This window comes from Pelodiscus sinensis, chromosome 3 (genome assembly GCF_052426305.1).
Source record: "Pelodiscus sinensis isolate ZL-2025 chromosome 3, ASM5242630v1, whole genome shotgun sequence".
NCBI classification, from domain to species: domain Eukaryota; kingdom Metazoa; phylum Chordata; order Testudines; family Trionychidae; genus Pelodiscus; species Pelodiscus sinensis.
The window spans coordinates 89,342,151-89,367,864 of record NC_143054.1 but is presented as its reverse complement, the minus strand read 5'-3'; the positions used below and the strand labels follow the sequence as shown (position 1 = coordinate 89,367,864).

Sequence of the window (25,714 nt, the reverse complement as noted above, 5' to 3'; positions counted from 1 at the left end):
TCTAGACTGGCCATTTTTTCCGGAAAATCAGCTGCTTTTCTGGAAAAAAACTTGCCAGCTGTCTACACTGGCTGCTTGAATTTTCGCAAAAGCACTGACTTCCTACTGTAAGAAATCAGTGCTTCTTACAGAAATACTATTCTGCTCCCGTTCAGGCAAAAGTCCCTTTTGTGCAAAGCTTTTGCGCAAAAGGGCCAGTGTAGACAGCTCAGATTTGTTTTCTGCAAAAAAGCCCCGATCGCGAAAATGGCGATCGGGGCTTTTTTGCGGAAAAGCGCGTCTAGATTGGCATGGATGCTTTTCCGCAAAAAGTGCTTTTGCGGAAAAGCGTCGGTGCCAATCTAGATGCTCTGTTCCGAAAATGCTTTTAGCGGAAAACTTTTCTGTTAAAAGCATTTCCAAAAAATCATGCCAATCTAGATGCAGCCTGTTAGTCTTCAAGGTGCTGCAAGACTCCACCTTATCCAGACAGCTTCTCCTGGAGCATCATCCTCTTCCCAGAGTTCCGCTCCCTGGGCCCGAGCCCAAGCCCCGCCCCCGCTGCACATTGCTCTGAAGCCCCGCCCCCTGTACAGAACTCCGCCCCTCGCTAGGCCATTCCCCCGCCCTCTCCTCTAAACGCCCCTCTTTTACGCCCCTGTCAACCCTGTAAGCGACGCCCCCTCGGCGCCTGCGCAGTGAGATTTCTGCCGTCAGCTGCTTGCTCGTTTGTGTGGGTGACGCCTTCCGGAAGTGACGCATCCTCTAACGTCAGCCAGGCAGGAAGTGCCTGTCTGGGGGATAAACAAGCTGCCTGAGTGAGGGAGAAGCCTCCATTTTTAAACCGCCGGACTCCGCCGCCCGCCTGCCCGAGCCATGGGAGGCGTCCTGGGCCTGTGCTCCATGGCGAGCTGGGTAACGTGGGGGCGGGGCGGGGTGGGGCGCGCTAACCGCCGGGCTCGGCGCAGGCCCTGCGGGGGTGTCCAGTTCTGCCCCCGCGAGCCGCGCCTGCCCCGGAATCCCTCTGTCCCCACGGAGCCGCTGCCGGGGTTTCGTCCGGGCGGGATTTAATGCCCGAAAGCCGCGCTGCCGCCCCGCTGTATCAGAGGCAGCAAGGGGCCGGGAGAGCCGGTGCTGGTGAGGAGCGGGCTCCAGCTCCCAAAGATCTCATCCTCCCCCCGCGCTCTCTGAGAGGTAGCAGTGCAGACAGTGAAGGGGGGGGGGGCGGGCTGGAGCCAGTTCATGTGAGAAGCTGGCTTGCATGCTAGCTACCTGCATGTGCCGCTTTGTGGGCCTGCCTGCCCTCTCTTACTGCCTCCTACAGAGGAATCCGGGTGGGAGGGCAGGTAGGAGACAGTGCTGGGGGGGGGAGGGGCTGCCTGCCTTCCCACCTGCTACCTCTATCAGAGGTAACAGCATGGGGTTTGGGGGGGGGGGGGGGGAGAAGAGCAGGGCAGGTTGCCACAAAGCAGCTTCTGAGGGGGGGAGGGAGTCCATGGACAGAGTCTGTTCTGCATCCCATGGAACAGTGTCTGTCTGTAGTGAGCCTGGGCCCACTGCTGACAGAGGCTGCTTTGCAACAGCAACTCCTAGCCATGGGGGAGTTCGAGCTCCCTGTGAACAAAGCAAAATGCAGGACAATGTAGCACTTTAAAGACTAACAAGATGGTTTATTAGATGATGAGCTTTCGTGGGCCAGACCCACTTCCTCAGATCAAATAGTGGAAGAAAGTAGTCACAACCATATATACCAAAGGATACAATTAAAAAAAATGAACAAATATGAAAAGGACAAATCACATTGCAGAACAGAAGGGGGATGCGGGGGGGTGGGAAGGGGGAGGAAGGAAGGTAAGTGTCTGTGGTATATATGGTTGTGACTACTTTCTTCCACTATTTGATCTGAGGAAGTGGGTCTGGCCCACGAAAGCTCATCATCTAATAAACCATCTTGTTAGTCTTTAAAGTGCTACATTGTCCTGCATTTTGCTTCAACTACCCCAGACTAACACGGCTACATTTCTATCACTATTCTGCCCTGTGAACAAAGGCTGCCTTTTGGTAGCAGGCACCCAGTCTGTGTGATGAATTGTTTTTTAAACTGACTCCCCTCGCAGACCAGCACCCATCTGCCATCCTGTGCTGCTGCCTGTGATACAGAGGCAGCAGAGCGGAATGGCAGGGGGCTCCGTGGTAGTGAGACCAGGAGCACATTGGCTGCTGGCACCCAGGGACTGTCGAATAGTCATGTAGTCGCTATGTTTTCATGCGGTTACATGACTGTTCGGTTACGCTATAACATCCCTAGTTATGTTTTCAAACCAGCACATTTTTGTTTAGAGGGAGCTATTCCCAAGTTTGAAGGATGGCATGGGAGTTTTGCAGATGTTTTCTAACTCATCCCTTTGTAAATCCCTTCATAAAACTATTTTACCATGATGGTACCTGCAAAAAATTGACTCTGGCTAGGCTGCTGATATGCTGAGATCACTGGTCAGCAGGATATGCAGTGTTCTCACTGTTTCCTTGTATTCTCCCATTGGTTTAAGCCTCCTCCCCAAGAGCTGAGTAGTGATTTTTCAGTGGCTACATGGTTACCTATTTAACCAAATTTTAATATTCCTAGTATATACAGTGCCTAGCATAGTGCAGTCCTAGTCCATGGCCTAGTGTTTGTAGGTACTATGATACTACAAACAATAAATATATTTTAACTTCAGAGTTAAGAATACCAAAGTTGCAAAATGACAAATCAACTACATGTCTCATTTGGAAATAAAATATGTAATCAGGTAGTAGCAGAGACTCCTGTCACTCTTTGCCGGCCTCCCCTTCCCTCCCCTTCTCCCCCCAATAAAAAGTATAGTAGAATATTGTGTTTAAAACATAAACTACTAAAAAGAAGGAAAGCATCATTTTTCTTCCGCATACGCTAATTTTAAAACACTGTTAAGTGTATGTTCAGTTGTCAAACAAAAATTAGTTCTTTCAAAAAATTACATTTTGCATATTTCAGAGTTGCAAACATCATTCATTCCCAAGGCATTCGTGACTCAAGGTTTGCTATAATACGTATGAGTAGTATGCCTAGGTATGTGATGTGCATTTGTAACTGCCATGAATGCAAGTATGAGCTATGTTAGGACATGATTTTTCAGTGTGTAGTTATGTTCAAAAGTCATCGTCCTTTGTGTAAGTTAGGCATTGGGACTCAGACTAGAAGACAGTTCTTTATTTATGCTACTGCTTTCACTTTGCGTCAGACATGTCTCCATGGATGCCAATTTCCAGATCTTCCCTGTCTTTTGGGAAGAGAAAGGAGCAAACAGAGTTAGGAACAAGCTGTATAAGTCACTCACTCAATGCCCATGACCAGGGATACTAGTTTTCTGTGGCCAAACTCCCAAATTCCTCAAATAACCCACAAAAATCTAGATTTTTTTTCAGTAATTAAAATGAATTGCTTAACTTTATTTCTCCATGCCATGGTAAGTGTAAGTATCAGTTGAATACTTTGTTTTCTTGATGTACATTAGAACTCCATTTATCCAGTTCTCCATTATCTGGCTCTTTGATAATTGAAACACCAGCCATCTGGAGCTGGCAGTTGCTGAAACTTGGGCAGCAGCAGGAGCCCCTGCTCTTCTTCAAATAAGGAAAAATAACTCTGCCAATTCTCCTGATTATCTCAATTTTTGATTATCTGATCTGGCCCTCATCCCGATTAGATCAGATAAATGGGATTGCACTGTAAATTTAAAGGATGCTCAAAAATCAGCCATAAGAAGGGGAGGATATGCATGTTAATCGTTGGTATGTGGTTTTTTTTTCCAAAATGTGAAACCTAAAGATTGTTTGTACAGATGCAAATTCTACTTTTTTCTGTGGCAAATGGATTTCTAGAATCCCTGCTTATGACCCAGGGCTTTGTCAGAGTAGTGACTCTTTTGACCAGACAGTTCCTGCACCTAGACCCTAGCAACAGCTGATGAAACAAGCTCAATTCTTTCTCTGATAAATCCATCATTGACTGAGCAGCAGCCAAGATCTTGGGAAAAGAATAAAGTGCAAGTGACTCTGAAATATGAACAAATAATTTAGGGTATGGGTATTAATTGAGAACAAGTTGATTTTAGACCAGTATTTCTTAGAGTTGGCTGCAGAAAGTGGAAAGCCAGTAAGTGGGCCCACGCTTCTTTGTTTACCTGAAGGATCCATAGCCACGGAGCTTCATGGCTCCCATTGGCTCCAGTTCACCATTTACAGCCAATTGGAGCCATGTTAAGAATGATGCTTACTGGTTAACCATTCACATCTCTACCTATCATAAAATAAAACTGTATTATTCCTTTTTAACTAAATAATACAACCCTCCCCCCCAATATTTTAAAAAGAAATAGCTTGGGATAATCCATATTCCTAGATACTCCTTTTAATTGTTACCATCTGATGGACTCCACACGTGAATGTCACTAATTTAATACATTCTTGGTCTGAGTGGGAGAACGTTGCTAAGTGAATAAATGTTGTAGGTGCATAGTGAAACAATACGTTTTCCTGTTTAAGAGCAAACTGCATCCAGATGTGCTAAAGCAGTGAGTGAGTTTTGTTCTCCAGTGTAACATTTTTCTCAAGATATTAGCAAAGGTGGAAATAAATACCATAGAACTGAAAATACTTGCTAGATATTGAAGTAATTATGTATATACAGCCAGTCCCCGACTTACGCGGATCCGACTTATGTCGGATCCGCACTTACGAACGGGGCTTTCTCGCCCCGGAGGTCGAGGTAGCGGATTGCTACCTGCGAGCTCCGGGGCGAGAGAGCCCCGTTCGTAAGCTGCTCTGGTGCCCCTGGTCTGCTGGAGACCGTCTCCAGCAGACCAGGGGCACCGGGTGGGTTCCCGCGCTTCTGAGGCTTTGCCAGAGCAAAGCCTCAGAAGCGCGGGAACCCGCCGCTGCTGCCGCTTCAGTCGAGGTGCCTGTGGTCCGCTGGGGACCGTCCCCAACAGACCACAGGCAATGGGACTGAAGCCGCAGCCGCGGGGGGTCCCGCGCCTCTGAAACTTTGCCAGAGCAAAGCCTCAGAGGCGCGGCACCCCGCTGCCGCTGCGGCTCTGCTCCCGGTGTCCCTGGTCTGCTGGGGGAGGGGGCGGGGGCGTGGCTAGTGTGCCCCCCCCCCCTCCAGCAGACCAGGCTTTTGTTTTGGATCCTGGAGCAGAGCAGCTGGGGTGCTGCTGATTGGTCCTGCAGCGCCGCTCTGGGCACTACTGGACCAACCCGGCAGCACCCCAGCTGCTCTGCCCCAGGTCCTGATTCAGCCGCTGCTGGTCAGTTTCAGCAGTGGCTGAATCAGGACGCCTGGGGCAGAGCAGCTGGGGTGCTGCTGGGTTGGTCCAGTAGCGCCGAGGAGCAGTGCTACTGGACCAACCCAGCAGCACCCCAGCTGCTCTGCCCCAGGCGTCCCCAAGTCAGCCGCTGCTGAAACTGACCAGCGCTGACTACAGGAAGCCCGAGGCAGAGTTGCTCTGCCCCAGGCTTCCTGGAATCAGAGCTGATCAGTTACAGCAGCAGCTGACTTGGGGAAGCTTGGGGTTCTTAAGTTGAATCTGTATGTAAGTCAGAACTGGCGGTCAGTTTCAGCAGTGGCTGAATCTGGACGCCAGTTCCGACTTACATACAGATTCAACTTAAGAACAAACCTACAGTCCCTATCTTGTACGTAACCTGGGGACTGCCTGTATTCCATTTTTGTTCGCTTTTTCTCATGCTTTCTACATTGTTCAGGTCAATCAAGGTGGGGGAAATTACCTGATGGGTCTTAGTTTGAATAGCTGCCAATCTTTCTCAATAAAGCAGAATATTTTTAACTGAAGGATTGGATGTTTTTATTTTTATTACAGAATTGCTGAGTAATTTCAGTAATATTTAAGATTTATGCATGCTGGTTAACTTATGCTGGTTATTCATACAGACATATAGAAAATGAAAGTCCTCTTCCAAAATGAGTATACAGGCAGTCCCCGGGTTATGTACAAGATAGGGACTGTAGGTTTGTTCTTAAGTTGAATTTGTATGCAAGTTGGAACTGGTACATATTGTAGGAGAAACTCTAGCCAAACATTTCTCCAGAGCTCAGTTTTATTCTCCCACACCTCACTTCCCTCAGTCCTTTATTCTCAAGCTGAGGTGTCTGCTGAGAAAAGCCGCTCCACGTCTCCCTGGTCTGCTGGGGGGGGGGGGGGGGGGGGGGGGGAGCGCTAGCTTAGCGTCTCCCTGGTCTGCTGGAGGGAAGCAGCTAGTGCGGGGTTGCCTCACCCTGTTTGTAAGTAGGGATCTGATGTAAGTCGGATCCACGTAACCCGGGGACTGCCTGTATAAATGTTTAGTAACAATCTAAAACAGCAAAACATTAAACAGATTTCACTGGCAGAGACTTCCTTAACTAAATAAGAACTGATGATGATACAATATTTAGGGACCACTTCACCAAAATAACCCGCAACCTGTTTTCTCTTTAAAGGGGGAAAAAAAATCAGAAATCTACCTCCTGCATGGATGCAATCTGTATAACTTTTGTACAGTAACTAGGTTTCAGTGTAGGAAACCTAATCCCTTGGAACATTCACGGTCATAGACAAAACAATATAACCTCTTGCAGGGAATTATCTTTCATTGATAAAGAGGTGGATGACTAAAGTATTTTCCGTTACTAAAAATCCACATCCTGCTTAAATCTTTGAACAACATACATAACTCAATGTTCATAATTGTTTTAAACTGTTCTATAATCTCTCTCTCTTACAGATACCTTGCTTATGTGGCAGTGCACCATGTCTACTGTGCCGATGCTGCCCCAGTGGAAACAACTCCACCATAACTAGGCTAATTTATGCTTTCTTCTTGCTGCTTGGTGTGGGTGTTGCCTGTGTAATGCTAATGCCAGGAATGGAGGAGCAGCTGAAGAAGGTCATTACTTTTCTGTTATAATGTTTTGGTAGAACAGATGTTGCAAAATAGTGAACTGACACCATGAAAGAATGTGACTCGATGCTGTGAAGTACTTGCTTTGCTACTGGTAAACATACTTGTAATATTATTTGGCATCATCAGATAATCTTACAAGTTCTGTTTAAATATAAAACCTTGGAAGAAGTTACTTGGTATACAGTTGTCATAGATATTAAGCAGCAATCTTCAGAAGTAAAATTGGGTCTTTTGAATTACTAATTAGGTCCAAGTGCTGCTCCAACACAACACGTTTGTATGTAGGATAATACATTTTCTAGTTTCATTGGGTTCTGTTTATATATTCACAGATTTAAAAGCTAAAATTTAGCAAAGTGAAAGTGTTTCTTAAATGACACATTTTTCCCCATTAGCAAAAAATGTAATCGCACTGCAATTCAAATAATTAAGACTTCTTTCTAATATAGCTTCCTGTAGTTACATCAAAGAACACCAAACTGTGGGGCAGGTCACCTCCCTTGAGGTGGAGGTTTGAGAAACATGGGGGAGAGGCAGTGGCATTGCAAGGTCCAGTTCACCTCTGGTTCAGCACTTGTCCCTTTCCCTAGCCTTGGTGCACTTCCGCTTCCGGTCCCGCTCTAGCATCAGCCACTGGCCTTGACTCCTTTCTCGGCTGAAGTGGGCGATGAGGCCAGGAGTGGAGCCACACTTAGCCAGCAGCTGGGCCACAACCCTTCCACAGTGTGGCTGCAGGTCTGCCCCAACCAAGGCTCTAGACCAACCCCAATCTTGGCCCCCTTATCTCTGTTGTGGATAAGGACAATGGGGTGTGACTCTCCAGAGTTTGGGGAACCACTGAGTTACATAAGGAATTGATCCTAGTATCCTTCATTTTGTTGAATCTTAGTTTTCCCAATTAAATGTTACACTCCTTAACCAACATCAGAAGTACATTTTGTGGTCTTATCCTGTGTTAGGGTATTTATAAACACTTTGTGTTGGAAGATTAAACATCTTAGAACTTGTGGTTAATATGGTTTTACCCTTGGGAAACATATAGTCTTGTAAAGCATGGCTGTCAGGAGGTACATCAGATTTTAATGAGTTCTGATATGAACAGAAACAGATATGATCAGCTGTATTTTGTAGAGTTGTCCCTTGTACTTTGCGCTTAATTGACTGCAGTGCGTTTTGGAGGCTTTTATTTTTTGTCTCCACATAGACCTAAAGAGCCTGTCTTTTTGTTTTATCTCCTTCATAATTGTCATCAAAAGGATATGTGACTCTGAGGCTGTTTGTTAGTGTTTCTTCAGATCAGCAAATGGAACTCAAGATTCTTTGAGTCCCAAAAAATTGATGATGGCTCAGTTGTGTTGTCCGAGTTCTCTTGATTATATATATTAGGGATGTAAATATTGATTGAAACAGCTAGCCAGTTAACCTGTTAAATATTTTAACTTTGGGTCCCATCAGGGCTGGGGTTCTACTGGGTCTGTGAGGCAAGTGTGGGGGTCAACCTATCCACCCTAGGGGCCATTTCCGTGCACCATGGGGCCACTCTGATGGTAGGGCCATGCTCCTGTCTCTTTGCCAAGGGGCCACTCTGATGTGGCCAGGCCAGGGTCTTGCCTCCCAGACCAATACAGAGGCAGCTGGAGTCCTATCCGAAAGCCAGGGCAGGTCCCACACAACTGTGGCCAGGGTCCTGCCTGCTCCCCTAGCACTGCCACTGTCCCACCAGCAGGCCCAACACAGCTAGTACTGATATGGCCTAACTGGCTGGCTGTCCACTGAGGTTTGGGAAAGCTCGGGTTAACCAGGTATCTTGTAAGCATTCTAGTAAGCCTAATGCTTACTGGGTAACTAGTTAACCAGTTAAATTTTTACATTGCTTGTGTGTTTGTGGTTTTTATTATTCTAACCCACACACTAAATTAATTCTTTTTAAGACAAACCTAATCTGTCTAATGAACTAATTCATGAAGTTATGCAATGTCATCTTTTAAGTGACATATTGTGGTGTACATTTTGCAACTTATTAATAAAATGAACAATATATATTTCTTCATTGGAAGCATTTTAGAGATCACTGAAACATTTTGTGTTAATCAATTATAGATTCCTGGATTCTGTGATGGAGGGATTGGAACAACTATTCCTGGTGTACATGGCCATGTGAATTGTGATGTCTTAGTTGGATACAAAGCAGTATACCGTGTGTGCTTTGGTATGGCTATGTTCTTCCTTCTGTTCTCTTTGTTGATGATCAAAGTGAAGAGCAGCAGTGATCCAAGAGCAGCAGTACACAATGGGTAAGACATGAGAACCACAGCTGTTTGGTGTGTATCTCTGATATAGTTACTTGTGGAAATAATAACCAACACACACATGCTCAGATTGACTGTGCTATGAAAAAAGAATTCTTTATGAGCCTGCATTATACTTCCACATGGTAAAGTATTTTTTACTGTATTAAACTAGTGTTTGTGAGGGAGGGAGATGTGATCAGAACCCTTTCAGAATTTGATTAGAATCATAGAGCTGGAAGAGACTTCAGGAGGTCAACCAGTCCAGCCCCCTGCCCAAGGCAGGACCAATCCGAACTATTGGTCAGCTATTGTAATTTGTCAAAAGTAGGGATGTAAGAGAGTAGTCGACTACACGATACGCTTAAGCTTTTTGGGTAGTCTACCCACATTCTTCTTTCCCCCTCCCTGCTGCCTCTATCAGAGGCAGCGGGGGGAGAGGGGGCGGGCAGAGGGGGGCAGGACCTGGAGTTGGCTTAAAAGCTGGCTCTCCACAGCACTTTCTCTGCCCCTACCTCCACTGCCTCTGCTTCTTGGACAGTAGCCCTTGTCCTCTGGGGATCCCAGCTTCCTGCTGGAACTCTCCGCAGACAGAGGCTGCAGTGAAGCAGCCCTCTCTGCAGGGGTCCCAGTGGAGAGCTAGAGCTCCTCAGTGGATGGGGGCTGCTACCAGCTGGGCAGGTAGCCCCGCTTAGTGCTGGCTTGCACCAGGACCAAACCCCACTGCAGCTCTGCAATTTAAAAGGCAGTAGGAGCTAGAACATTTCAGCTTGGAAAAAAGGAGACTAGGGGGGGGGGGGGGGGAAATATGATAGAGGTCTATAAAATCATGAGTGGTGTGGAGAAAGTGAATAAGGAAAAATTATTTACTTGTTCCCATAATATAAGAACTAGGGGCCACCAAATGAAATGATTAGTTTTAAACCTGCTGCCCATTGAAAGGAAGTTCTTCACACAGCGCCCAGTCAACCTGTGGAACTGCTTGCCTGAGGAGGTTGTGAAGGCTAGGACTATAACAGGCTTTAAAAGAGAACTAGATAAATTCATGGAGGTTAAGTCCATCAATGGCTATTAGCAGGGCTCAACAAATAATGCAGTCTACTTGCCTGTGGCGAGTAGATTCCAACCCGGAAGAGCCGGGTTCGGGTGATCTGTGCATGCACAGATCGCTGGACAGCGCGGCTGACGAGCGGGGCTTGACGCGGATCAGCGAGCCCTGGCTATTAACCAGGCTGGGTAAAGAATGGTGTCCCTACCCTCTGTCAGAGGATGGAGATGGATGGCGAGAGAGAGAGAGAGCTTGATGGTTACCTGTTCAGTTCACTCCCTCTGGGGCACCTGGTATTGGCCACTGTCAGCAGACAGGATACTGGACTGGATGGACCTTTGGACTGACCCAGTATGGCCATTCTTATGTACTTACTATGTTTTAAACTGCAGAGTCTCAGTGGGGTTTGGTCCCAGTGCGAGCTGGGACTTAGCGGGGCTGTCTTTCCCCAATCAGGTAGTGGATAGGATTTTTATCGACTACATGATTACTAAAATAACCTCAATTTAACATCCCTTGTCCAAAGATGTCTTCAAATTAAAGTTGTTTCCACTCCATTCAAGACGAATAAGATTCCAGGATGCCTGATAATTTTCAGTCTAATTCAGCGATGGAAGACTTAAACTTAAGATTACAGTGGAGACTTAAACTCTTTATTTTGTTGCTAGGACGTTGACTTTCCTCACTATTTGGATACCTTGGGACATTTAGCTGAACAATGCAGACTCCTCTAAATGTACTTTAGGATACATTTAGCCCCTGGGAGCTAACCCAGCTGCAGCTCTGCATTTTAATTGTACCCTACAGCACAGAGCAAAAATGGGGGTAGCTTCCAGAGCTGGCATGGCTCTGGAACCGCTGCCGTCCTTGTCTCCTCCATGCCGCAGAGACAGTGCTGGAGGGAACTGGCTCTTAAGCTAGCTCTCTTCTCTTCCCCCCCCTTCCCCTAGCATGCTGCCTCTGCCTGAGGTGGGAAGGGGGAAGCGAGTAGTCAACTTGACTTATCATGTAGTCATTACATGGTTGACTACTTACATCCTTAATACAGAGTTTATGGTGGTCACTTTATTTTTTTTAGTAGAAAATTTAACCAGTGTTGCTTGGGTCCTTAACTCAATTTTTTGTTTGGTTTTTCTTCTTCTTCATTTAAGTCTTCGCTGGGGGTTGGAGCTAGAGATCTGGGGTTGAGTATGCAGGCTTCCCCACAGGGAGAGGACATCTCCAATCCTCTGTCACTTCAGCAAGTTGGAGCTAGGTGAGCGGCGCCTCCACATGGACGCTGCAGCAGACACAGTCTGGGGAGGGTTGCATGCCCCTCAGCTGAGGGACAGACAGACACACATACAGACAAAATCTCTCAAATATATAGTATAGAGCTGTCCCTTTCTCTACTCCTGTCTTAAGGATGTTAAGGACTAGTCGACTATCTGATAATCAAATGCTTATCAGCTAGTCAAGTCGACTAGTCTCCCCCCCCCCCCCCCCCCCCCCCCCCCCCCCATCAGATAGAGGCAGCAAAGGGTGAGGGTAGAGGCGGTACTTCAAAGCAGCAGTGCCACACAGAGCCCGGGCTTCATATGGTGCTGTCACTTTGAAATGCTGCAGCAGTGTTTGCGTGGAGCCCGTGGAAATGCCTTGCAGAGCCCTGGATCAGCTGGAGTGTCCCCGGCTGCCCCCAGGCTCTGCAGTGGCATTTCAAAGCGGCAGTGCAACAAATACCCCACTGACCCCAGGTTCTGTGTGGGTGCTTCCACTGGGGACTCTTATACATTTCAAAGCTGACACGCCATGTGCAGCCCGGAGTCAGCAGGACTTCCCACTGGTCCTGTTCTGCATTCTTCCTTTGAAATGTACAAGAGCCCCAACAGGGGCTCTTGTGCATTTCAAAGGAGGAATTCGGAAGTGCCTATGGAGCAGTCAATGAAAATTCCATCAATTACTCCAGTAGTAAATTGCTCGATATTTAACATCCTTACTTCTGTCCCCTGCGATTTGGGAGTTATAGCTGCCCCTTGGGAGTTATAGCTGTGCCAATACCCATCTCTGGCTCCTTGCTGCCTCCCTGTGGTCATTATACAGTATAAGTACTTCTAGCAGACCCCTTCCTTTCTGTTTTATGAAAAACAGTCACATTCCAGGCACAACCCATTGACCTGGCAAAACCAAACTTTTTAAAGTTATAAGCCAACGTTGCATACCTAGATCTTGCCTTTTAGTTCTTGAACAAATGGTCTCTCAGACACACGTTTCTAAAATCTGTAGTAAGATTATAAATATTTAGATTTGTAAAAATAAAATAAATGGTATTTTTCAATTCATCTAATGCAAGTACTACAGGTTCGACTCCCCCTGGTCTAGCACCCTCGGGATTTGGCTAGTTCTGAATGAAGGGACTTGTCAGACCAGGGGAGGCCCCTGTCATTGGTCTCCCAGCCTGCCACTCCTCCTTACTGCCAGTTACAGTTAACCAGTAGGGGTTGGAGTGGCCCCTCCATCAGTTAACACAACTGTTTAGGGACATCAAGTCTCGTTTACTTGTCAAAACTCTTCCCTTGATGTGCTCACTGCAGAAGATCATTTAGTGAGTTGTATCTCCTGTGTTCTGCAGGAGCAGTTAATGAATATGTTTCTCAGAATGCAAAAACAAGGAAGTAAAGATGATGCATTTGAAATGCAAGCTAAAATAGGCAAGCTTTAAATCCTGTCATTTCAGATAATTAATTTTCATGTACATTGTGCTCTTTCAAGTGCTTATAAAATACATTGGTTATGGGAACACAAATGCAGATTGAAGTTCATTACCTTAAACCCCTTGATCTTTTGTTTCTGATTTCTTCAGATTCTGGTTCTTCAAATTTGCTATAGCAGTAGCAATTAACGTTGGAGCTTTTTTCATCCCAGAGGGACCGTTTACAACTGGTAAGAACATTGAATTAAATCTTATTCATGTGATTCAATTATAGTGTGACTTATTTTAGAATAACCACCTGTAAATGTAGCTGCAAATAATCTCTCACAATTGTTCCCCTTCCTCCCCCCCCCCCCCCATTTGTAGGAAGTAAAAAATTAAGAGTGAGCAGTAAAATTTCTAGTGCTCTGAATTTATTGCATCTGATTTTTTTCTTTACAGTATGGTTTTATGTCGGCATGGCTGGGGCCTTCTGTTTCATTCTTATTCAGCTGGTCTTGCTTATTGACTTTGCTCACTCTTGGAATGAATCTTGGGTTGAAAAAATGGAGGAGGGAAATTCAAGATGCTGGTATGCAGGTAACAGAGCTTTTATTCCATTTCAGAGGGCATTGTTGAGAACCTAGTGGAGGTGAGATGTAGTATAGTGTATAATACCATTTAGCCAAGACTATAATGTACAGAAGAGATTTTGTTTTCTGAGGGGCAGGAATAGCTCAGGTTTGAGCATTGGCCTGCTAACCCAGGGTTGTGAGTTCAATCCTTGAAGGGGCCATTTAGGGATCTGGGGCAAATCTGTCAGGGATGGTACTTGGTCCTGCTGTGAGGGCAAGGGACTGGACTCAATGACCTCTCAAGGTCCCTTACACCATCTCACAGAACTGGATCTCCATATATCATATTATTAAGTAGTATTTCCTCTCATTCCATAAAATCCAGCTCTACTGTTTATGGTATAGTTGGATTTTTACTTGGCAGCAAATAACTTCTCAGTAAGCAAATGTAACCCAAAAAAAATCTACATTGGTGCAGAGGTCGGCGCTAACTATGAAACCTTATATATTCCCTTTTTAACTCCTACTCCGTGACTTTCAATACTTCACTACTCTGTTTAGTGACCACAAATATGGGCCATATGTGGCACATTGGGGTTCTATGCGTAGCCCATAAGACCTTTTATTTACTATTGCATATGTGCAGGATTTCCAGATTCTGCTGGTTTCTGCACTTTAAGGGCATGTGAAGTGAGATGCATACTGATTGCACACACAGTCAGAGCTGTACACTCCCTCTGAACTGTATCGCTGCTTTGATTGGGTGCAGTCAGCAAACTGCAAATTCTATGTACACAAGTGCAGTTAACAAAACTATCCTATCAGGGGAGACTTTTGGTTACAACAGTCTTGTGGTCCACTGAGATGGAGAGCCACTCATGTGGCCCTCTCACTATAGCTAAAGCTGCTCCCTATCACAACTATAATTTTTTTTCTGTGAGTGTCTCCCCTTTGCCTCTCAGGATATGTATAGTGAGTGATGCAAAATAGAGAATATGGTTAAAATTCCTGCACTAGAGTAATGAGATTGTAATAGGTGATCATAAAACTTAAGTTTTGTTCATTTTAGAAATCAAAAATGGCCTAGTAAGCTAGTTTCCTGATTGCCTGGCAAGTCCGCTTTTTGAAAATGTGGTTGTCTTTTTTTTTTTTTTTTTTTTTTGTAGAATTTTGGGGGAGGGAAAAAAAAAGAATTTTACAAAAATATGTTGACTAAGTTTATTGAGAAATAAGCTGCTTATAAATGTCTCTCCATAGCTCCAGATTTTGTTGTTGTTTTTAATTTGGGGACAATGCTGTTAACCTCTGACATCCTTACTTTGACTGGTTTCCTGGTAAGTGTTAGGCTTACCAGGTAACTGGGTGGCCAACTAACCATGCCAGGCTGGAGCAGCCCTGACTGTTGTGCCTGCTTCAGTCCAGTGGGACCCTGGCTCTGGTTGTGCCAGAGCAGCTCCAGGGGGCTGGCAGGATCCCCAGGCTGGGCAGCTTGGAGTAGCCTGCATAGGACTCTAGCCCTGGCTGCTCTGAGTTGGCCTGGGGTGGTCAGCAGGATCCTGGCCCTAGCCACCCTAAGCAGGTAGCCCATGGCCCCTGGCTGCTGTCTGCCAGTGGTTAAACAGTAGTATTGTAATAGGTTAACCAATTAACAATTTTTCATGGTTATTTACATTCCTAAATCAGATTTCCTTAGATACATTGCTACAGGTTTGCTTATCTTGCTTTTAACCAACTCCTCGGCAAACAAGCCTGTACAAATAATACCCACTTGAAATATCTGAGCATAACTAAAGCCTCAGGTTTCCCTCTGATGGGGTGATTTATCTTTGATAGCAGAACTTTGAGGCATCAGGCAGAATCAGGACCCCGTTGTGCTAAATGCTATTACAACAAAGTAAAACATTATTACTGACCTAAGGATTTTCTCATTTCATGTTTTAAGAAAAACCCTTTTCTTTTAAGTTTTATTGTTTCTTTTTGGTGTCCATAACTATCATCCGATAGCTTTGTGGATTCTTAATGTAGCAGCACAATCATAAGGTACTCTTTAAAGCTTAATAACTTATACTTTTTTAAATGCAAACTTAATTGCCTTGTTTGTCTCTCCTCACAGCTCTGCTGTCAGCTACAGCTCTAAATTACCTGCTGTCTCTAGTTGCTGTTGTCTTATTTTACGTTTATTACACTCATCCAGAAGGCTGCTCTGAAAATAAGGCATTCATCAGTGTTAATATGTTGCTGTGTATTGGCGCCTCTGTAATGTCAATTCTGCCTAAGATCCAGGTATGCTATGTTGTTGAATTTTTTTTTTTTTTTTTTTTTTTTTAATTCAGAAGCATCTCTCTAACATTTTAACCGTGGACATTTTGTTAGCTGCCCAATTGAATTTTCTTCATGGCTCTTTCATGTAGGAATCTCAGCCAAGATCTGGTTTGTTGCAGTCTTCAGTGATCACGGTTTATACAATGTATTTAACCTGGTCAGCTATGACCAATGAACCAGGTAAGCCTGTCAGACTTACATTTTTCTAAAAGGCTTTAGTCTTTTGTAAAGATGAAGTAGTTCCTTTGTAAAGCTGTTCAAAATGGTAAATGACAGGAGGGAAGAAGATTCTAGATTGAGAAGAAACTGTTATGTCATAGTCTCTTTCTGCCTACAATACACCAAAATCCATAACTTCATATTTCTCATATTTGGGAAACCTATTTCATAGATATGTAAGGTTCGAAGGGATCCATGCACTGAAGTAGGATTAAATATACTTTTACACCAGCCCTCTCAGGCATTTTTCTAACTTAGTCATAAACAGGGATTCCGTGACCCCTTTAGGTGACTAGTCCTTATCTATGCTTGAGAGAGGATTTTCCTAAAACTTTTAGTAAAATTCAATCTCTTTTGCTGTAAAGGAAGCACGTACATTGCCTTGAAAATAAAACAATATCTGAACACGTAATGAAAGACTATCATGCATAAGGGCAGTTAAGGTTCAGGGCTTTTTCATTTCCTGACTTTCCAGAACTTTATTTTTCATCCTTAATATTCTTTTCGTGTGAAGCAGAGAGATGTATGGGATTTCCTACTGTTCTTAAAAACAAACACAAATTCTGTCATATTCAACTCTGCTAAATACCATGAAAACACAGTACTGTGCAGTATGTACAGTCAGCCAGGACACTTCAGTCCATGCATTACTTTCTATATCTTATTTCTGAACAATTTTTCCTTTTTCCTTTCCTTATGTCCCTATTCTGTATTATGTGGAAGGATGTAGGACTCACTACAGATGTTTTGTGAGAGAGAATAGGAACACCAAGAGATCATTGGCTAACTGTTAAGAGATCATTTACATGCACATTGGAAAATTCTTTTAAAAACAAACACTAAACTTACAGAACACTAGATGGCCTCTCTTCCTGGCAAACTTTAAGTTCCTACTTCAAACCACGTAGGTACTTCAACTGTTTAAAAAAGTGTCATTCTGTATATAATCGATTAAGTGCAAGGGTGATATGTTCTTTTCAGTTTGAAACGACTGAATTCTCTTTGCTCAAAGACCCAAAAATCCCACTGTAGACAAAAACTTGAAAATCTGCCAATTATTAGCCTGTAAGGTTTAAAAAAAAAAAATCTTTGCAAGCTTTATAATTTAATCTTAACTATACAGGTATTACTTTGTGTTTCACTTGTGTTGCTGCCATTCAGAGACCCTGGTCATGGGTTATAACAGCAATAATTACAGGAAAGTAGGAGCATATCACTTAGGTTTCTCTCCTCTCTTTTCAGTGTACACTGCTGTTTGATATATTTTAAAAGCTCAGCTATATTTATGTGGCATTCTTTCATGTAGCTTAAGTCTTCATGGTGTTCAAGCTTAAGCAGGGAGGGGAAAGAGTTGGGAGGGGGTGCGAATCAACTGATTCATGATGCTTTGGAAGTGCTGGTAGGAAAGGGGAGCAAGGGACAGAAGACAGGGTGTGCGCAGGCCTCCAGATAGAACCTCGACGATCCACATGTTTCCCACCACTGGTGAAGACCCTGCATTACAAGTTCCCTCATGCATTTTAACATAGTGCAACCTAGTGTAAACATGTTCAGGTACACTAGGGAACTTATGATGCATGCCAAGAGGGTCTACACAGATCTATTATTATGCAACACAACAGTGCATTTTAGAAACTACACTCCCCAAGCACATACAAATATTGCTCTTTGCAAATAACCCCTAAATGATGGTTGTGTTTAGCTGCTGGTAATGTAACATTTTAGGAATGCTGGAAAAAATGCAATACATTTTTTGCCACAGTTCAGTAAAGGAATGTAACAGTAGGATCAATAAACAACGTTATACATCTTTTTTTAACACAGACATGTTAACTTGAGAGTATTTCTCTTTGTGTCCCTAATACCTACTAGGAATGTTAAGGACTAGTCAACTATCCAATTAGCAAATGCTTATCGGATAGTTGACAGGATAGTAGACTAGTCGCTTCCCTCTCCTTGCTGCCTCTATCTGATAGAGGCGGCAAACTGGTGGGGAGAAGGGGTGGGAGGGGCAGGTACTGAAAAACTGCAATGCTGCACAGAGCCCAGGGGACTCTCCTGCTGATTCTGGGCTCCATGCAGCACTGCCGCTTTGAAACGCCACAGCAACGTTTCAAAGGGGAAGTGTCGCCTCTCGACTAATCGAGTGGTTAATGCAAAAATGCATTGCCTGTTTGATTAGTCAATTGCTCGATACCGTAATACCTACCTTGTATTTACATGACATCGCTAGCTTGCTTTACTTTTTTTTGTCTTATCCATGCTCTTTATTGAGTCAGGGTTTTTTTTTATTTGAAGAAGTTTTGAACTTGTGAAACATTTGCATTTACATTGGACATGAAAATTCCTTGTATTGTTTTGTGTACAGTGTGGAAATTAAAAATACTTTGAATATCTGTTTGCCCTGTTCTTGTTTAATTTCTAATCTTCTTCCCAAATTAGAAAGGAAATGCAATCCAAGCTTGCTGAGCATAATTGGCTACAACTCTACCACTGTTCCAAGACAAGGTCAGGTTGTCCAGTGGTGGGATGCACAAGGAATTGTAGGACTTATCCTCTTTTTGCTGTGTGTTCTGTATTCAAGGTGAGATGAATTCATTAGGATTTAGGTGGCTTTTGCTACTGCTAATGATCAGATTACTAAAATTAGATTTTTATTTTGATAACGTTCTGTATTCATTTCCCTGAAACACAGCATCCGGACATCTAGTAACAGTCAGGTTAACAAACTGACGTTAACTAGTGATGAATCAACACTGATAGAAGATGGAGTACCCAGAACTGATGGCTCTTTGGATGATGGAGATGATGCCCATCGTGCTGTAGATAATGAAAGAGATGGAGTTACTTACAGTTATTCCTTCTTTCACTTCATGCTTTTCCTGGCCTCACTGTATATCATGATGACCCTCACCAACTGGTACAGGTACATACATTTCAGATGTTGCGCTATAATGAATGTGCAAGATATTACAAGATATTTGGGATTCAAGTTATATTTTCAGATGTCTTGAGAGATGCATCCTTTGGTACATGTACTGGGTGACAGGAATTCTCAGAGTGTAGCATTTATTACTATGTAAGAAACGAATTTGTAGTTTAAAAACTAAGCTCTTTTCAATGACCACTGCCACTAAATAAGTGAGAGGTTATAGCAACCTTAATTTCAGTGGAATAGTCCCATTCTGTTCACTCCATCTGGGGCATCTGGCACTGGGCTAGATGGACTTTTGGTTTGACCCAGTATAGGTTCTTTTGAATCAATGAAACACCTTTTGCAGTAAGTTACTACCTGAATAAGGATGGCACAGCCTCATTTATCTTGTGACTGACTCTTTGAGAACAAAAGAAATCTTTTGTTGAAAAACAAGTGAAATTGTAAACTGGTATGTGCAGTTGTCTAAATATTTGTCTTGGGTTCTGCAGAATTCTTAGAATTAAAAAGTGGTGTGTGTATGTTTAAAAAGGAAAAAAATGGAACACAAACATACAATCTGTAAATTTAATGCTAAGGAAAAGAGTAGGAAGAGACAGAATGAAGATTATAAATATGTGTATAAGGAAATAGTATATATTCTAAAATTTCATTGCAATGGGGGGGAGGGTATTTTGTGAATGACAGGGTAATTACTTGATCAACAGGCTCCGTCATGGAATCATAGAACACTAGAACTGGAAGGGACCTTGGGAGGTCAAGTCCAGTCCCCTGCCCTCAAGGCAGCACAATCTATATCATCCCTGATAGATGTCTATCCAACCTGCTCTTAAATATCTCCAGTGATAAGAGATTCCACAACCTCCCTAGGTAATTGATTCCAGGGTTTCACCACCCTGACACTTAGGTAGCTTTTCCTAATGTCCAACCTAAACTTCCCTTGGTGCAATTTAAGCCCACTGCTGCTTGTCCTATCATCAGAGGCTAAGGAGAACAATTTTTCTCCCTCCTCCTTGTAATACCCTTTTAGATACCTGAAAACTGCTATCATGTCCCCTCTCAGTCTTCTCTTTCCAAACTAAACAAGCCCAATTCTTTCAGTCTTCCATCATAGGTCATGTTCTCTAGACTTTCAGTCGTTCTTGTTGCTCTTCTCTGGACCTTCTCCAGTTTCTCCACATCTTTCTTGGAATGTGATGTTCAGAACTGGACACAGTACTCCGAGGTCTAATCAGCACAGACTGTGACTTCTCATGTTTAGCTTACAACACTCCTGTTAATGCATCCTAGATGTTTGGTGGGGGGTTTTGGGGAATGGGGGTAGAGGGAGGAGGTTTGCAACAGTGTCACCCTTTGATTAGTATCAGAGGGGTAGCCGTGTTAGTCTGAATCTGCAAAAGCGTCTGACGAAGTGGGTCTTTGCCCACGAAAGCTTATGCTCCTACACTTCAGTTAGTCTATAAGGTGCCACAGGACTCCTCGTCACCCTTTGATTAATTTAGCTTGTGGTCCACTATGACTCCTAGACCCCTTTCTGCAGTACTCCTTCCTAGACAGTCGCTTCCCATTCTGTATGTGTGAAACTGATTATTCCTTCCTAAGAGGAATACTTTGCATGCGTCCTTATTAAACATCATCCTGTTTACCTCAGACCATTTCTCCAGTTTTTCCAGATCATTTTGAATTATGACCCTATCCTCCAAAGCACTTGCAATCCCTCCCACTTTGGTATCATCTGCAGACTTAATAAACGTACTCTCTATGCCAATATCTAAATCATTGAAGACATTGAACAGAACCAATCCCAAAACAGACCCTGCGGAACCCTGCTTGATATGCCCTTCCAACATGACTGTGAATCATTCATAACTACTTTCTGAAAACAGTTAGCCAGCCAGTTATGCATCCACCTTATAGTAGCACCATCTAGGTTGTATTTCTCTAATTTATTGATTAAAAAGGTTGTGCGAAACCATATCAAATGCTTTACTAAAGTCTAGGTATACCTCGTCCACCACTTCTCCCTTATCTGCAAGACTTGTTATCCTGTCAAAGAAAGCTATCAGATTTGTAAAGAACCAATCATGTCAAACCAATTCATTCTGGCTGTTACCTATCGCCTTATCTTCCAGATAAATAATTCCTTAATTATTTGCTCCATTATCTTTCCTGGCACAGAAGTTAAACTAACTGGTCTGTAGTTTCCTGGGTTGTTATTTCCCTTTTTATAGATGGGCACTATATTTGCCCTTTTCCAGTCTTCTGGAATCTTTCCTATCTTCCATTGCTTTTTTCAAAGATGATAGGTAAAGGCTCAGATACCTCCTCTATCAGCTCCTTGAGTATTCTAGGATGCATTTCATCAGGCCCTGGTGACTTGCAGGCATCTAACTTTTCTAAGTGATTTTTCACTTGTTCTTTTTTTTTAATTTTAACTTTTAATCCTACCACTCACCGTTAGGCATCCCGTCACCATGTTTCGTTATAGTCTTGACAAAAACTGAAACAAAGAAGTCATTAAGCACCTCTGCCATTTCCAGGTTTCCTGTTATTTCTCCCTCTTCACTGAGCAATGGGCCTATCCTGTCCTTGATCGTCGTCTTGCTTCTAATATATTTGTAAAATGTCGTCTTGTTACTCTTTGTCTCTAGCTTGTTTGAGGTAGTTTGTGCCTTTACTTTTCTAACCTTTCCCCTGCATACTTGCGCTATTTGCCAATATTCATCCTTTGTAATTTGACTTAGTTTCCACTTATTACATGATCTAAAAATCAAAAAGATCTCCTGGTTAATCCAAGGTGGTCTCTTGCTATACTTTCTATCTTTTCCTATGCAGTGGAGTAGTTTGCTTTTGGGCCCTTAATAATGTCCCTTTGAAAAAATGCCGACTCTCTTCTGTTGTTTTTCCTCTTAGTTTTGCTTCCTATGGGACCTTACCTACCAGCTCTGAGTTTACTAAAATCTGCCTTCCATTGTCCTTATTTAGCTGTTCTCTTTTCTACCATTCCTTAGAATCATGAACTGTATGATTTCATGATCACCTTCACCCAAGCTGCCTTCCACTTTCACATATTCAACCAGTTCCTCCCTGTTTGTGAAAATCCAATCTGGAACAGCTTCTCCTTTAGTAGCTTTCTCAACATTCTGAAATAAAAATTTGTCTCCCAATGCAGTCCAAGAACTTATTGGATAATCTGTGCCCTGCTGTGTTAGTTTCCCAACATGTGTCTGGATAGTTGAAATCCCCCATCACCACCAAATCCTGCTCTTTGGATGACTGTTAGTTGTTTAAAAAAAGCCTCATCCACCTCTTCTGCTTGAGTAGGTAGTCTGTAGTAGACCCTAGCATGACCTCACGTTGGCTTTTTCCCCTTTTTAACCTAACCCACAGTCTCTCAAGTCTGTCTCGTATGTCCATCTCAACCTCAGTACAATGTATTCATTTTTAATATATAAGGGAACACCTTCTACCTTTTTTCCCTGCCTGTCCTCCTTGAGCAAGCTGTACCCTTCTATACCAGTATTCAAATCGGGTGTATTATTCTACCAAGTATCTGTGATAGCATCTGTCATAGTTCCGGGTTTTTTTTTCCTGCTTATTCCCCCTACTTGCATTTGTATACAGGCATCTAAGATTTGATTTCTGCCCTCCAGTTCTGCCTTGTCCCTCCTGTATCTCTGCTATTATAACCCATGCTCCCTCCCATTTCTGACCCATCTCCCAGATCTCCATGTTATTCACTTACTGGTGGGTTTTGGCCACCTGCCCCCACTGATTCTAGTGTAAAGCCCTTCTCACTAGGTTCGCTAGTCTGAATCCAAATACTTTCTTTCCCTTCCTCCAAAAGGTGAACTCCTCCCTACTTAGCAGTCCTTCTTGGAACAGCATCCCATGTTCAAGGAAGCCAAAGCCCTCCTGGTGACACCATCTTTGCAACCAGGCATTCACCTCTACAATGCACCTTTCTCTGCCTGGGCCCCTACCTTTGACAGGATATATAATGTAAAAGTAATAATTAACAGAGCTCGACAAACCACTGTTTCTACTCGCCTGTGGTGAGTAGATTTCAGCCAGTCGCTCCGTGCGCCCCATTCACCGGTGCTGCGTACATGTGAAGTGCCAGTCTGGCACGTGGGGCTGGCGAGTAGCTCTTGCCACAGTTTGTTGAGCCCTGATAATTAAGATTGTATAAGAACAGCGAAGAGAAACTTTAAAAAAAATAACTTGCAGTAGAGTCCTACTTTTGGTATCTGTTCCTACTCTTATGGTGGGCTTGCTTTGGCTTACCCCAAACAGTTCAACATCTTTGAAGACTGTTTTGAAAGGGGCAAAAGCCTACATTATTGGTGTTCAGGCAGTAAATGCCACTCGGGTCTTGTCTTTCCAGATATGATTACGAGTTCCTTGCAGGTATGTTTGCATTTGTGCCTGGTTCACTTTTTGCACTAGTTTGACTGGCTTGCTACATTATATATCCTCTTACACCCCTGTGACATTTTCTTAACTATTACTTTCAAGGTTGGACTGTTTGCCCCATGTCTCTGGACTTATGCGCTTCTATTGGCTTTGTTTATATTTTTGCTGGATTTTTTTTTTTAAGTATGGGAAATCTTCCCTGGGTTTCAGACATTCCTCAGTCAGAAAATATCTAAATCATACAGTTAGGGCACGTCTAGACTATATGGTTTTTTGAAAGATGTGCAAATTTGCATATCTTCTTCTGATCACTTTTTTTCAAAATTAGGTTTTCCCTCCAGGACTCTTGTACATTTCAAAGGCTACACAAGGCCAACCGGGCCTGTGCTCCTTAAAAGGGCTCTTGTACGTTCAGAAGGAACCTCATACACCCTGTGGGGCTTCCACTTTTGAACTGTAGCAAGAGCCTGGGAGGGCTCACTACAGTTCAGAGGCAGAGGCGCGCGCCCTTGTTGACTCTTTGAGTAGTCGAAGGAAATCCCATTGACTATTTGACTTAGTTAGGGATGTTAAATTTAGATTAACTATCTTGACTAAGTTTAGAAGGAAAAATAGTTACGATAATATGCAGGCTTGTTGTGTTTTCTGTAGAAGAGGTTAGATATTCTAGGGGGTTTAAAATTTTGAGCTAATTCAAACCCAACCAGTCATGAGCTTGAGAAATAGTGGTAATCTGTTACAACAGTCTACTAGCAGATCTCAGGTAAGTGACTCTCCCTGTAACTGTCTTTTTTTTTTCTCCCCAGTCCGGACTCTTCCTATGAAATGATGATTAGTAAATGGCCATCTGTCTGGGTGAAGATATCTTCCAGCTGGATTGGCATTGTGCTGTATGTATGGACTCTGGTGGCTCCGCTGGTTCTTACAAACCGTGACTTCGACTGATCTGTGCCTCTCCCCTGAAGGCTTCAGTTCATTTCACTACTTGTTGAAACTAACAGTATTCCAGACTAAACTGTAGTTGTAAATTTGTGCTTGCTACCCATGTAATAGACTGTGCCTTGTTCTGCATGATTACCTTTTAGATCATGTCATCTTTCTCTGTGATTACTAGCACATTGATTTTTCCTCAGAGCATTTTAGGGTTAGTGCTATGGGTGAGGTAGATGTAAAATTAGTTGGAGTTTGCGTTTCCCTTCCTCCCCCAATGCTGTGAGTAACAAAGGGTGCAAGAACAACTGGCTTAGAACTTTATTAGGCGTTCAAAATAGGAATTATGGGAGGAATTTTAAGCATGTTGTTTTACTTTTGACAATTTGTGTTGCCTTATATTCAAAGTCAGCCTTCAGAATTGAGCATTTTAGGCAAATTAAAAATGTAACATGCATCATTTTGTCTGGTAGAATGAAGTCCCTTGGCACTGTCTTGGTTTCACCACATAATATATATTAATGCATTTAGCTTGAGTGATGACTGCAGGTATTGGATCCCACGCTTTCAGAGAAGTTATGTTCTCTTTGGAGCTAGTGTATCAGATGTGGCCTCTTGTTGACAAAAGAACATAAGAGAAAAATATGCTGTGAAGATTTGGTCCCAGGAGTCTGACATGGATTTGCAATAGAAAAAGGACTTTATATATTGCTAAGTTATACTCTTTGTATCTAATCAAGCTGGAAGTTTGCAAGGAAAGTAGCAAGTCTCTTTGCAAAGATTAGTGAATTACTTGCTGGGCTTGACAGCAAATGCTTATGATCAGATGGTTGGAGAGAAGGCAGTGCTGAAGTTACAAAAACATTACTTAAACTTTAAGTTCAGGATATTGGAACCTGATCTATTTTAATAGCTTGTTACGTGCTGGTGTCCCCATTGCCGGCAATGAACTTGTGCCTGGACCATATGACTGGGCATCAAGTTAACTAGTAGGTCTGATTTAAAGAAAACTTGTATAGTTATGTGCTGTTTTTGAAAATTTTAAATGCTTTTGTGCCTGTTGCTTTGTAACTACATAAATTGTATGTATGTGTACTGTCAGTCTAAACAGAACCCAGAGTGTGTGGCAGCAGCCATCTTCATATTATCTATTGTATGGTGTTTCTACTGATGTCTCATGTAGCCTAATTCTTGTCTATTTAAGTTTTTTTAATCTACTCCAGTCACATTAGTGTAAACTAATTAAGAATGACTTGTTACTCGGAGCCAGTGAAATTTGGAGGCAGATGAAGTTATGTACAGTCATTTTGAATATATTACCTATCAATAAACTCAGATAAACACTCA

The 25,714-nt window shown here is 43.2% G+C and overlaps 1 protein-coding gene across 2 annotated transcripts; it reads left to right on the top strand.

The window, feature by feature from the left end:
- The first annotated feature begins 734 nt into the window (after window positions 1–734).
- SERINC1 (serine incorporator 1) lies at window positions 735–25,714 on the top strand. 2 transcript variants are annotated; one of them, XM_075924068.2, is made up of 10 exons: window positions 735–894; window positions 6,787–6,948; window positions 9,067–9,260; window positions 13,142–13,221; window positions 13,433–13,570; window positions 15,659–15,828; window positions 15,957–16,047; window positions 18,529–18,670; window positions 18,782–19,012; window positions 24,244–25,714. In XM_075924068.2, the coding sequence occupies exons 1-10, from the start codon at window positions 856–858 to the stop codon at window positions 24,380–24,382; spliced, it is 1,386 nt and encodes a 461-aa protein (XP_075780183.1). In that variant the 5' UTR covers window positions 735–855; the 3' UTR covers window positions 24,383–25,714. The 2 variants fall into 2 exon arrangements, with proteins under 2 accessions (XP_075780183.1, XP_075780184.1); XM_075924069.2 differs by lacking the exon at window positions 735–894 and adding an exon at window positions 1,151–1,173.